The 14,335-nt window shown below is 39.7% G+C and overlaps 1 protein-coding gene and 2 long non-coding RNA genes across 6 annotated transcripts in view; 1 reads left to right on the top strand and 2 right to left on the bottom strand.

Annotated features, from left to right (window-relative positions):
* The window catches only part of LOC309339521, a 315,853-nt gene that overhangs the window by 48,620 nt on the left and 252,898 nt on the right, over positions 1-14,335 (bottom strand). The window lies entirely within an intron of this gene.
* Positions 1-14,335, bottom strand: part of PRDM1 (PR/SET domain 1) — an 86,713-nt gene that overhangs the window by 16,537 nt on the left and 55,841 nt on the right. For 3 of the 4 annotated variants that reach the window (XM_081857022.1, XM_081857021.1, XM_081857023.1), the window contains one exon: positions 3,986-4,235. In XM_081857022.1, coding sequence (XP_081713148.1) covers positions 3,986-4,168 — 183 coding nt within the window. In that variant the 5' untranslated portion in view covers positions 4,169-4,235. Of the gene's footprint in view, positions 1-3,985; positions 4,236-5,781; positions 6,084-14,335 lie in introns of those variants that run through there. The other variant, XM_081857020.1, reaches the window with a different exon arrangement.
* LOC309339493 lies at positions 7,297-12,532 on the top strand. The gene is made up of 3 exons (XR_014155410.1): positions 7,297-7,405; positions 11,157-11,250; positions 12,339-12,532. It is a non-coding gene; the product is annotated as an uncharacterized lncRNA (long non-coding RNA).

Genomic DNA, 14,335 nt, shown 5'->3' with positions numbered 1-14,335 from the left:
GGAGAAAGAAATGGGAATATGTCTCCTGAAGAGTTCTTTCTTTCTTAAAAATAGCTTTAGAAATAACTGCCATCAAGAGCAGTATGTGTGTAGTTAAACACAGATGCTATTACTATTTCAGTGGGCCCTAACATAATACCGAATCAAACAATACTTAACCAAACAAGTAGGAACTGGATTGACAGCCAGGTGTTGAGAAAGAATGATTTAATTTTAACTCCCTGTTAATTTAACTTCCACTTCCCCAGTATTACCATGATGACTTGTTCACTTAGCATGTTGTTTTGAACAATGAAAACTTTCGTTCTTTTGTTTTTCAGCTACAGTGACTGAAAGAATGATGCAGCTGAAAAGAGGGCCTACATCCTATAATTTATTCTTTTTAGAAGGGTGGAGCGAGAGGAAATGTTTTCTTATTGTTTCCTTTTCACAAATACACATAGCAACAGCATTAGCAGCTATCCTTTTATACATAAAGAAGGCACGTAAGTGATGGATGTCTAGCTCACGGATCAGCATACTATGTTATATAAAGGTTTAAATACTGACTTTCTTCAAGCCACCTTGATAAATTTTATGTATATAAAAATCTAACACTGCTTCTCAGCCTAGCCTAATTCATGGGGTTGTTGTGGGGATTAAATGATGAGTGGGAGAACAATGTGCACCAAGGTAAGATGTAAATGCCATGTAATAAATAAAATGTGTTTTATGTGGGATAACCTTTGAAGACGGCTCATAAAGTGCAGTTAGTACAAAATACAGCAACTAGAATATACTGGGGCAATGTATGTGGAACACATCTCACTACTCTTAAAATAGCTGCAGTGGTTTCTGGACCCAATTCAAGGTGCTGGCTCTGACTTTTAAAGCCTTAAATAGTGGAACCTAATATAACTCAAATGAATGCTTTCTCCCACATGATTCTATCCAGGTATTCAAGTCCTCACTGGAAGCTACTCTGTAGGTTCTTCATGATGACCCCTCAATAGAGCTTTCTATGTCATAGCAGCCTTGGCTTAGAATGTTCTCCCGAAGAAGACCTGCTTAGTCCCATCTCTGTTTTATTTTGCAGGCAAGGCAAACACCTATTTACCCAGGCTTTTCAATGTGTATTAGCTTCCCCCCCTCCACCGCCCCTAGCCTGCTTTCAGTATTTTATCGTTGATCTTTTTTTTAAAAAAAAACAACAACAACCAGAAACCATTTGGGGAGATTCATCCAAAAGGTGTCATAGAAATAGTATAAATAAATAAGATTTAGGAGTAGTTACAACACAGATCATATGTCCAACAATTTATCCAATTTCACTTGAATTAAATTATTTAGCTGTGATCAAACAGCTGAATATACCTTACAATGAATGTTTCTATATAGATAAACAAAGCCTCAAAAAATAAGAACTGAAGTCAGTCACTTTAAAATGATACCACTACATAATCTCCAAGCATATGACAAGCCTTCATGAAAAGATGAGGTTCTAGGATTGGTAAAAACATACAATCCAAGCACATGCAGGTGCACATACACAACACAGGTGTATCTCGGAACATTACTCTAACTACAGCTGTAAATGACAGCATTAATATTTCATAAGCATGTTTTTCTCCATTAAATCAGCTCATTACTTACATAATTACATGAGGTGATATTTGAGTAATCTCTCAAAAATATTATGACAGAGAATGCTTATTTGTGCAAATTGAGCCTACCAAAATCTACCAAAAGCTTTGTTTAGCCCATGCCCGTATAAAAGATGCTGTTCTCCAACCATTTCTTTGTAAATGAGGAGTAAGTATTAGATTTATTGAGTTATACTGGCATTATTCTTGAAAGCAGAGCAAGTTTCTCTTATTTTGTTTTCCATTAATGAATCAGCTGAAATCCAGACCAGTAAACAGATTATTGGATTTTGATCTGGGGCTAGCCACAAGATTGGGCAACTCACCATCTCTTGATCTTAGCCCCCCACCCTACCCTGCCGATCAAATGACAATTATGAGAATGTGAAAAGGAACACGGTAAAGGCTGCAAAGCAGAGTTAAATCTGTGGCAACACATAATGAAGAAAGTTACAGATATCTCAATTCTAAAGGGAGTGTGAGGGGCATGGAATCAAGGAAGAATAAGTATTTCCTTCTGCTAACTTTTCACTTGACAAAGGAGACTATAATGAAATCAAATGAGGATACTGGCTATCCAAATTCCTTAGAGGAATCCAGATAAGTAGTTAATTATGAGAAACAGCCACAAACATTTCAAGAACTTAAAGTACTGTTCAAAACAGCCTCGGCAGTAGTTCCAGACCTGTGTGTAGTAAGACATATGTAACCCAGTATTCTCAGAGTTAAGCGTATATAAAAGAGTAAATGGGAGCTGGACTTCCTATTCCCTACAGCAAACCACCAGACCCCAAAAAGCTCTACTGAGGATTAGGAGCCTCTGCTGAATGGACTAAGAGGAAAGGTGGATCCCCTCCCAAATCATGCCATGGTACCTTCCATAAGTGGAACTCCCACAGGTGGAAGGTGTTTCTGCCTGATTTTTGGGGGACCCCCATTCTCTCACAGTCCATCCCACTCAGCAGAGGCTCAGAGCTCTTGGTGAAGCATTTTGGGGGGCAGGGGGGTGGGTTGCAATGGCAAGCAGGAATGTCAGCTAGCTCTGTGCTTAACTCTGGATCCAATCCATTATTTACACATATTTATGTTTGCCAATACAAAGCCGGCAATTTTAAAAAAGTTTTTTCAGCCAGCTTGTAATGTGGCAAAGAAGATCAAACCAAGCAAGCGAGCCACCCTAGCACAGAAAAATGATGTTAGCTGCTTCCTACATATTAGCTCATGCTCAGGCTGATCAATTAAGTGGCATTTGTCAAGAGTTTCACAGTATCCCCACCTAAGTCATATGCAGGGTATATACTAGGTACATTTTAAAGCTTCTAATTCTGTTTCTCATAGCTAATCATTTAATTGGGCTTTATGGGGGTGTAAAATAATGCAAGTCCGTAGAGATAACTAGCCTATTACAAGTTTCCTGGTCATTCCCCAAAACTGTGACATCCGGATCCAGTTTATATCAGTTGAAGTTCTGGTCCCCTTTCTACATACAAGCCTTTCCATGCTGTTTGTTGTAGGAGGATACATTTAATAACTAGAAAGGAATGAATTTACACCCTCCCTTAGCTCCGTGGTCAGTTTATTTAGCCACAGTAGCAGCACAGGTTATAGCTGTTCCACCACAAGTTGCAGGACAGGGACAAAAATGATGGGCCGTCCCTACCATTATTAACTAGCTGAACTTCACGCCTAGCTATAATAGCTACTCTATATGAAGGAATAAACAGGCAACCAATTGCTCATCTGGGATAATTTTTTCCAGCCCTTCTGAAACAACAACAAAGAATGTACCCACTCCAGAGACATGGACTGAAATATACCTGTGCGTCCCGCTACAAATAAAGGTGCACTGCCCTAGATAAACAAGTCACATAAATACAGGCTACTTATTTAATGACCTGGCCTTAACATCATCCTTTCTTCTTGGAACCCTATAAAGAACTGATACAATAAGCCTATTTAAAAAACCCCTCAGTCTAATAATTCAAGGAACAGCAACCCATTTCAATGCAACCATAGTATTTCACTACCTGATCCAGGAGTAGAGAATGTTGTTCTCTCCTACAGATAGGTATGATTAGAACCCGGATCTACAATACAATCTTTAGAAATTTCCATTCCTAAATTAAGTAACATTCTTGCCTATTTAGCAACACAGACATTAGTCGATTTACGGCAGTCTGGAGATGTTTGTGCTTTCCCCTGTGCAGAAGGTATTTTCTCCAGGTGTATTTCTAGGGGTGAACCTTGGAAAGCCATGACACCCAAACATTAAAGAATGTAGAAATCAAGAAGACAAACCCACTTCCAAGAACAATGTGATCTGGCTACCAGGTTTGAATCATCCTTTGCAAACATGTTCTTACCTCTTTGCCATGTCCTGCATATTTGAAAATCAAGTTCCTTGGCAAGGAAGACTCAGCCTGGGTTACATTGCAGCCTTCTGTGCTGGGCTCCGTGGGGTGGTCATTTACAATGTAGGTACACTTGTCTTCAAATTCAGCCTCTGTCCATAGAGTCATGTCAGCATCCTTCATGTCCATTTTCATTATCAACTCTGGTCCTTTTCTTCACTGCTCTGGGATTCACAATATACGAGCTACACAGTGTGGCAGCCTGGAAAAGAAAAGAAAATTTACTTCCCATTCCTTTCTCAGCACCTCTAGCATTGTGACCTAAATGCTGTCTATTGGCAAATAGATGGCATTAGTGGGATAGCTGAGGACTGACACCATATACCCCATACCCTATAAATTGAGCTGCCTTCCCTGAAGGAATGCTTTCAAGAGCTGGGGCTGGTAAAAATAACAAAGTCACAAAAAGTAATAGGAAAAGCATGTCTGAGAACAGCACCTGTGCACACCTCTTTAGAACTTCCCCTCAGTATCTGAACGGTAGGGGTGGGGGGATGAATCTGCAGATTCAAGGCTTTGTGTGCAAAAGAGCCTGTGGAAAAGCTGCCTTGGAAAAGTGTCATAAACAAGGAAAGGAAAAGGAAGGAACTGCTGTCTGCGTCTGAATGGGCTAAAAATGGAAAGTGCACGTTGGACGAGCGGAACACAGGCTTGCCTTTTCCAAATGGGGAAGGCTGAACTTTCCCACCGGCTTCTAACACACAAACAACTTTCAAAAACAACGCTCCCCTCCCCTCTATTGACATCCTCTTATCCTCTGACACAGACAGCTGAGGGAGACTGTATCCTACCAACATCAGTCTGAAAACAGCCAGTCTGAAATAACTAGAAATATTCACTTGGATCAGAAAGAGACAAAAATACAGTAGTACTGTTTTCTGTGCCTTCCAACAGAATTAAATACAAAGTGCAAAATCTACCATCAATATAGGGATTGAACTGCATTAAATATGCTGTATGGCATTGGCTCACTATTTCAAACCTCAGCCATGTACTCTCCACAGGCAAGCCTCCCCTCTGCTTCAGTTCCCCGTCTACAATATCAGGAAAATACTTTTTTTAGGGTTCCTATAAATGTTAGCACGTACTATTTGTGTTCTACTCTTATTCAGAAAAGAACATATTTTAAAAGAAGTGGAGTAATAGTATTCTTTGGAAAAACTAAATATCAGAAGAACACACTTACAGAATTAAGTTTTACTTACCCATTAAAAAGATAATGTTAACATATCATTTTGTTTCCCCAGGTATAAAGTTACTGGATTAAACTACAGCATTTTCCAAAACAAAGGCTTTAGGCTCCAGCATTGTACTGCTAATCCTACCAGAGATTTTCATTTGTATCTGAGTAAAGCAGGGTCATATTTCCAACTCAAAGAAGTGTTTTTCAGAAGATGAAGTGTTTGGAAGAACAAAGTTATCAACTTAATTCCACACTTCCTCACAGCATTGAGCAGATTTAATAGTTCTTCATACGGTGCTTTTAATGGGCTTGATGAGATCAAACCTTAGTACAATCTGAACAATACCTTTACCACTTTGTAGGCTATGACAAGAGAACTAATACTGAAACTCAGTGAACCGGCAGTTGCCACTAGCAGTGAAAGAATTAATCATCATAAAAACAAAGGTCTCTCGAACTTAAAGAGAAAGTCTCCAAGGAGAACCTTAACAGGTTTGCCGTCTCCATTCAAAAGAGTTCTAAAATCATCTGTCTCCCGGACAGGAGTAGGAAGAAAATTTCTTACCAAGGTACAGTCCACAAATAATTCCAGCTGGCAGCACGACGTTTCAGGTAAGTCTCACACATATCTACAGAGTAAACATTACTTCTTCCACTGGCCGGGTTCAAGTAATACCAATAGAGCTAGCTTCTTTTGCTTCTGCTTCTGCTTCTGGCTCTGTCTTTACTGTCAGACAGGTGCTGCTGCACTTACTGCTTCAACTTCTTTGAAACACTGGAGGGCTGAATGTTACGATACTTTCAGTCTGTGTTAACCAAACAGACTCTTCCTTTCTCCTCCCTGTTTCAGGTTTCCTATTAGCCACTCATCTGATTTACTCACAGTCACGGCTGCCAAGAGCAGGGGGTGGGGCTATACCTGTAACTCACACAGGTATATCCAATGAAACTCTGATCCAGTCAGAAGGAATTTTTCCTTTCAGCAGATCACACCAATACAGTTTTTCCTGTTAACACGTATGTCTGCTAACATTCTGCTGGCATCCAGCTTAACTCACATGCAAAAGGACAAACATTTGGTGGTGTAACACTAGAAACTATGACCTAGTGCTTAAATCTGTTTATTTTAACTGGGCATTTTTCGAACAAACATGCTTACAATTTCCAAAAAAAAGTATTTACAACAATATTGTTCTCCAGGTTGCATATTTTCTTACAATTCTGAGTAGTTTTATATTTTACAAGGTAATCTTACACATGTCTACTGAAAAGTAAGCCCCACTGAGTCCAACAGGACGTGCTCCAAGGTAAGTGAATGTAAGATTTCAGCCTTAACTTTGCACTATTTTAAAAGTGCATCATTTCAAAGTGGAAACTAAGCCTGTCCCTGCTTTAAGAGAGAATGGGTCATATGCTAACAGAAAGAAAAGTTCCATCAGTGATGCTTTCATTAGACACAATCACTTAAAGAGCATGTTGCTGATCAAAGAAGTATTGGTGTGAATATGATTAAGAGATAATTAAGAGAAACATGTGCTGTTTCTTTTTCCTCCTCTCCCTGTTAGTGAATTGCCTTGAAGGAAGGACATCCTGTGATGATGGCATACAGTGTCCTGTTTGTTTATTATTAAGCGCACAGACCTTGCATTCCTATTTCTCATTACCAAACAGACCAGATGCCTAACTTCCTTCAGTGGTCCTTGTCCTTCATTGAGGAATCCTTCAGCTCACAACAGTTATGATGATGCATAGTTCCAATTATAGTCACTCACAATATTACAAACATCACCCAGTCAGTTCACCAAAGGACAAGTCTCCTACTTTTCCTTTTTACATCACATCAGCAGACATGTTTTTATTATTATTATTATCATGCCTTTCCTCTTACGTGGGCAGAAACTTGTTTTGACTTGCTATAAAACTGCAAAACACAACTACCTGTCTATATGGAAATTTGCATTGTTCGAAGAAATGTCCATTCTGTCTGATGCATACACCATACGATCACCCTCCTGAAGTTCTTGCAGAAGAAGGTGAAAGGGATTATATGTCATTCTAGGTGACACAGTACTGAGAATAGTACATATCTGTGTAAAGACCTTTGGCATCTTCTAATAGAGAAGTACTCATACTGTTGGACATAAGTAGGACAACAGCGCCAAACAAGTGTCCTGGCTTAACTGTTACTGGTACGTAATTCCACAAGAAAGGTGGTAAGGGCATCACACTGATGGGTATAAAGGTAATTGGATATGCAGTAGGAAGAAACATTTGTTTAAAGCAAAGAAATCTGGCCACCTTGACTTGGGTAATTAACTGATGCTGAGATAGAATCAGAGGACTATTAACAACAATAGAGGCTACTTAAAAACATACTCAGCATTGACATAGTAAGTCTGTGGCCTATAGATATATGGTAACCCACACACCAACACATTCCTGTAGCTACTCAGAAATACATTGATTTGGGGAGGGATCTTTATAACCTCAGCTTTATCACATGGCTGGAAGTTACAGATGGCTAGCTCTCCAAATCAGGAGTATAAATTAAAATGACCACCCCACAGCTGATGGTTGTCTGTTTTCATTCAGGGTGGCCAGAGATCAGTTTCTGTCTATTGCTCCCATAACATCTGTGGGAACATATCATGTAAATCATGTGACTGACATGGTTTCTTCCCACCATGTCACTGTCCTACAGTGATGGGCAACCTCAGATATCCATGGCAACTGGCATGACAGCTTCCTATAAATGTTGCTGCTAATAAGCAGCAGAACTTGTCCTACAGAAGCAGTGAACATGCAACTCATGTAACATGAAGTGGCCTGAGTCACTTCACATGGAGTGGAAAAACAATGTAGTCATTCTGAAGCTGTCTACCCCACCCACTATACCAAGATATAAGTCTCACTTTGACATGGATATGTCTCAGAGCTTTCTAGGTCCCTGGTAATTTAAAAATAAAAAGCAGAAATTACAAAAACAAAATTATTAACAAACAGCTTTTCAACGCAGGCTTTTTCTGCCCATCACTAAAAAAGAATGGTGATTCTTCTTGCCTATCATGAAATCGCTATTTTGCTTTTCATTTGATTGAAACAATGACGGTGGGTGTTGGAAGGCTAAACTCTGTTTGCCCACCATTGATTGTGTGGGCACTGATGATATTCAGCAGAATACAAAAGCGAGCTGCCGGCACAGCATTAATTACCATTGTAGAGCACAGTTGCAGTTACTGCTCCTATGCACATACCTGAGTTACACTAGGACTAAGGACACTTAGGATCCAATCTCTGTTCAGCCATTCAATATATGCTAGACTAACTACCAAAGCAGTTAAAATGCGGGTGGGAGAAAACCATGTATGCTAGTTAAAAAATTTTGAGGAAATTTTATATAAAAGGTGGAGCTCATATGTGATGCCGCAATGAAAAATGAGACACACCACTTCCCCCTGCCCTTTTGCCTTGTGATTACATTGTCATCAGTGTACAGTGGTACCTCAGGTTAAGAACTTAATTCGTTCCAGAGGTCCGTTCTTAACCTGAAATGGTTCTTAACCTGAGGCGTGCTTTCGCTAATGGGGCCTCTTGCTGTCGCTGCACCACTGTTGCGCGATTTCCGTTCTTATCCTGGGGCAAAGTTTTTAACCTGGAGCAACCACTTCCAGGTTAGCAGAGTCTGTAACCTGAAGCGTCTGTAACCCGAGGTACCACTGTATCATGGAGAGTTGCAAGAACTGCATAACACTAACTGTGACTGTTCAGAAGGGATTGAAGCTTTTTAGTGACATTCCCCCCCCCAAGGCTTCATATGTATGTAGGTCCTTCTTAGTAAAAGTACTGGATCAGAATATCAGTATCTCCAGCAAAACAAAGTGAAGATGAACACATAACATAGCAAACATATCAGATTAAAGGTGGCAAATAGGACATAGCTTCTGTCCCTTATATATGCACACAGCCAATGATTTCATGACTTGTGTGCGCGCACAAATGTGTGCTTGTACCTATATTTATCAAGGTGTGAGTGACTTGACTGGCAGTTTTTTTGTTTTTGCATAGGATTCTCTCATAGCAGTAGGTGCTGTCATCTAGAAATTGCAGTCTCAGTGTTGTTCATTTCAGAAAAAGGACTTTTTAATCATTTTCATTTTCCCCTCTTTGCTCACAGAAAACCTCAACTACCTTATTAGTCAGCATTTCTGAGACAGGTCTCTTTCTCTCAGTATGTGTGCAATAGCTTGCAGTCCAGCAGCAAATCATGAATGGCTCCAACAGGCGCTGATGTCAGAAACTCTCTCTCTCTTCACCCCCACCCCACTTCCTTTGATGGTATCAGCCACTCTAGCTCCACAGTAAACTGATGCTACTCAAGCTTCAGCTTCAGCTGCTTTTTTCTTCAACATTTTTTTATGCCTATGCATATACATCATTTTAAAAAAAGGGGGGGGTAGCAGGACCAAGAGTGCAATGCACCTGGAAAATGGCTGGAGAAACTTTCTTTAGGGGCCTTAAAGTGCCCCAAAGATTAACACACAGCTATTTTCACATCCTCCCCCTTCTTACACAAAGAAGGTCAGTGACAGAATAACCACATCAACAAAAGCAACAAATCCCTTCATTTTCCTCCTCCTCCATATTGGCATTGTTATGGCTGTAAACATTTGGGAGGCAACCAGATCATGATCCTAAAACTGAGGACAAACGCACCGATGCATGCCTTTTACAATGTGACATGCTTACAAAACAATCCTAATGTACTCTCCTCCAATTTATTATTGCATTTATATCCCGTTTTTTCTTCCAAGGACTACAAGGTAGTGTACATGGTTCGTTCCCTTGCGTGAGGAAAAAAAATCTGGTCACTTCAGGCCCCACCAAATCTGGCAACAACAAAATGCTCTGCACACTTCAAATGTCAGCTTACTCCAGGATGCTTTCTTGAGAAAGCAGCTTTTTAGATGAAGAATAAGATTGCATTCCAAATTTACCTAAGGTTTATTATTAGTATTATACAGTGTCAACACCCACCTCATTTTTGAAAGAAAAAAATGTGCATGGTGCTACGTTATTTATTTTATTCCTTGCCATATGTTGAAGTCAGAGGCTGCCATCTGGATGTGGAAGATGTCACTGAATTGCTTTTTTACACCTTGTGCTAAAGGGTTGCATGAGAAAAATCAAATCATGCAGGATGACCACCGGGGTTGTGGGGCCCTCTGGAGCTGATTTGGGGTGAGGGGGGCAGAGAAAGAGGGCAAGTCCACTTATGCAACAATAGATGTTGCCTGCAGCATGCAAGCATTTGTGGGACAATGCTACTGGCTATTTTCTTTCCACCCATGGAAAGATACTAAATGTCCCAGAGGTAGCAATCCAGGGGGAGAGCTAGCTTTATTATAATATATATGATCCTTCTCCTGCCTCATTGTGAGTCTAAATGAATGTGCAAAGCATTGTAACTTGTTCTGGAATACCCAGTACTAGCTAAATTCCACTTAGTTTAACATTCATTCCCTTCTTAAAGGGATTCTAGAAACCAAATAACTAACAGAAAATGCTTAGGTTTACCAGTTAGCTCTGAATAAATACAGGTAAAGTTTTGTATCTCCTTTCTCAATATTGCCCACTGGATGAACAAGCAGATGTGGCATTAGGGATCCTAATGTAATGACTATATAATCAGTCATTAATCATACCAATGTACATACACTTCTTAATATTTGTTTATAGCTTCTTCCATCAAATATTCTCCCCCCTTTACAGATAGAGAATCAAAGTTAATATATGGCAGCTTTTCCAGAACCACCTGCAAAGTACATGCATTAGCTGTAATTTGAACTCAGGACATGTTTCTATCCATTGAACTGACTTAATTAATTGAAGATGTTATGATGATTTATACTGTACATTTTGTTTCATTTTGTTTTAAAACAGGGTTGGCAACAAAGGAAGAGAACAGGCACAAAGACTTCTTAGAACTAAAAGTGTGATCAATGGTTGAAGAGGTGTGGCTGCATTACATTTAGTGGTGAGTAATAAGTGGTGACCTTAAGGAGTTTTGCAATTGCTATTTGTTTTTAAGTAAGTGCATGCCTTAGTGTCTCTTGAAATAACATTATACAATCTCCTAGCTGAAATGCACTTATGAACATCACTTACTCCTAAAAACCAATCCTTAAGCAGAATGAAACAACAAAACATACTCTTTAGAAAACGATTGCCTTAATTCCTAAGGGCACTCCATTAACATTGATCACATTTTCTTACTCTAAGAAAGTTATCCCTTTTCCTCATTCTCTGGAGAGGTGGTTTTCACTTCCTACCTATCTGACAATGGTGGTTGCACCCTTTCAATCCAGTCAAACTGGCATGTATAAAAACAAAAATTTCATCTGTTCTCATTAAATAGCTGACACCTTATCCTTCCTTCCAAATGTTGTAAATGTTTGCTTTGCAAAATCCAGGAAAGCTTTTAAAACAAAGAGAACCAACAGCCCTCCTTCCCTCCCACTCCCCCTTTATAATGATGCATCTCTGCTTATCTGCTCGATTATCAACAGGCTATTGTTTTCCCACTGGGGCTCATTGAGTAAGGTTGACCTAAGGAAGGTTAATGTTCAAATAGGTGTTTCTCAGTTCCAGCAAAAGAATACAGGTTGCTGACAGAAAGGCATCACAAGGGTCTTCATCCTGACTTCCTTAAGAAGACAACATGTCAAGGAAGTGGTGTGTGTGTGTGTGTGTGTGTGTGTGTGTGTGTGTGTGTGTGTGTATGTGTTGGAGACTACCAAAAGGCCAGGCCTGTTTTTGTTTTTTATTTTTACTTCTTTTGCATCTCCCAAAACAACAACTTTTAAAGAAAGACACTGTCCCCTAGAAGAGATAATCCCACAATGGAGAGTCCATTAGAGGTATTAAGGCACTGGCAGCAGCCTGATCTACAAGAGCAGCTCTGTCCTGACAATAGACAATTAAAGCTGATAAATCTGAACTACTTGTTGCTGTTCTAATTCCTTGTAATTGTGTGCTGCTTGTCCCTGCCTCCTGCACACAGGGATGAAGCATGCTTCTTTAATCTCCAGAGTACCTGACCTAGTTCCTATGTGGTCTTTTCAGGACCTGTTTTCTTCCCATCTGGACCTCTCTCCACCCTTCCCGCCTCCTCCAAAAGCACAGAGGAGTGTTAGCAGAGAGGAAAAGAGAAAACATCAGAACTCAGCACCAGGATAATATTTCTGTAACGCCAAACAATATTCTAATCTGCAAACAGCAGCCAATTTTGCCAGTTTGGCAAAATTGTGATTAAACTGTACTTTTTGTTATTAAAAGTGCAAAAAGTGGAGCACATGCACAATGACAAGCCAAATTGTCTGACCAATACAGGCTGCCAAACTTGCACATTACACTCGTGTGTGCGTGTGTGTGTGTGTTTTCATACACCACCCACACACTTTGAGATTTTACTTCTCTCCATTCACTGGTATGTTTGTGTTCAGCTAGACTATATAGGCTTTTTGAGTACATTATTCTTCCGATAAGCTATATACATAAGAATACTGTTATGCTAACAAACACTGCAGTTCTAACCATACCTACTCAGAAGAAAGACGTGCTGAATTTAAATGGGGTTTACTCCCAGTAAGTGGAGCTAGGAGTGCTGCCTTTCAGCAAATTGAATCCTAGGCCTTTCATATAGCTCTCACAAGACAGGTAATTATTTATGTTTGTTTGTGTGCATAATAGCAGAGGAAACTTTGTATATCTGCATCTACTAGATTCAAAATAGCATAATTAATCCTCTTACAGAGCTCAGTTAATAATTTCAGGGTGCCTGGGTTTGGCAGCACAGGGATAAGAAAATATGGTTGTAGGAATGCCTACTGGTCTTAAAAATTCTATAAATTTATTCACATCTGAACATACTTTGGAGAATAATCTTGGAACTAATGCCTATTTCTGAGTTAGCAGCATTCTACCCTCTTATTTCTTAAGTGCCTCTTCCTCCACCTTCTTATGCTAGCAGAGCTGACAGAAGAGACTTTTATTTTACTTCCCCATGCAGCATGGCTTAATGTTTTGCGACAGCTTGTTGTTGGATTTTTTGGACTGGAGTCCTAATTGTCACAGGCTTCTCAAAACATTTCATTTACAGTTTTACCAGGAATACTTTCATGTGCAGAGAGTGGAGAGTTCCACTATGCTGCCCCCAGTCAAGCTGTCAGTAATGCCGTTTGCTGGCTCCTTTCAGTTGTCCAAGTCAGACGGGCAGGAAAGCATCACCCCTAATGTTTTTACAGTAGTAATCTCCATTTGTTTTAAATAATGTTTTAAAAATAAGTCAGTAGTCTCCCTATTTTAATAGAAGCTTACTAATAAAATGAAAATAAAAAACCTACTTATGTTTACCATTTCACTTGCATCCTAGTGTATCTCCCCGCCACCACACTTCTGTACTAGAAACAACAATACTTTTAAACAAAGAAATTATGGAGACTATAGATAAGGTTACTAGAAATGACAGCCCAGCCTATATTTCAACATATGAAGCTTTAGTTAACTAAACAAATGAAGAAGTGCTTTCGAATAATAATAAAAAAGGGGGAGGGGGAGGAACAGCTTGTAATAGAGAATGTCCTGGATCTTTTGTTTCCATTTAGGATAACAACTGGGCTTTGCAAAGAAAAGACAACAGGCAGTTCAACTAAATTAGACCTGCCAACTGCTAGTTAGAATATTGCAAATAATTTACTTTCCATGATAAAAGCAAAAGCAAGCAGCACCCAGCAGGGGCCCAGCTGATAAAACTGTGTCAAACTCAAACCATTTGTCAACCGGGAAGGAAAAGAACAGAGCTGAAAGATGGACTCAGGAAACAGATTTATCTGGCGCAACACATTAACTAGCATAAATACCATGGGAGGAGGGAGAAAGTAAACACATTTATTCAGTATCTCCAGCTAGCCAGAAGAAGAATCACTCACGTAACTCACAGCCCGTGCCACCCAAACACTCATTTGTCACAGAACAGTAGCATTTTTCTTTTGTGTACAACGGGAGTGTTGTTTAATGCATAGCACTGAAAGGTTTTAGTAGCACACACACAAAAAAAGTGT

The sequence above is a fragment of the Podarcis erhardii genome (genome assembly GCF_964252035.2).
Source record: "Podarcis erhardii genome assembly, chromosome: 3".
In the NCBI taxonomy this organism is placed as follows: Eukaryota; Metazoa; Chordata; class Lepidosauria; order Squamata; family Lacertidae; genus Podarcis; species Podarcis erhardii.
Note: the sequence above shows the minus strand (reverse complement) of the source record. Positions and strands in the feature narration are given on the sequence as shown.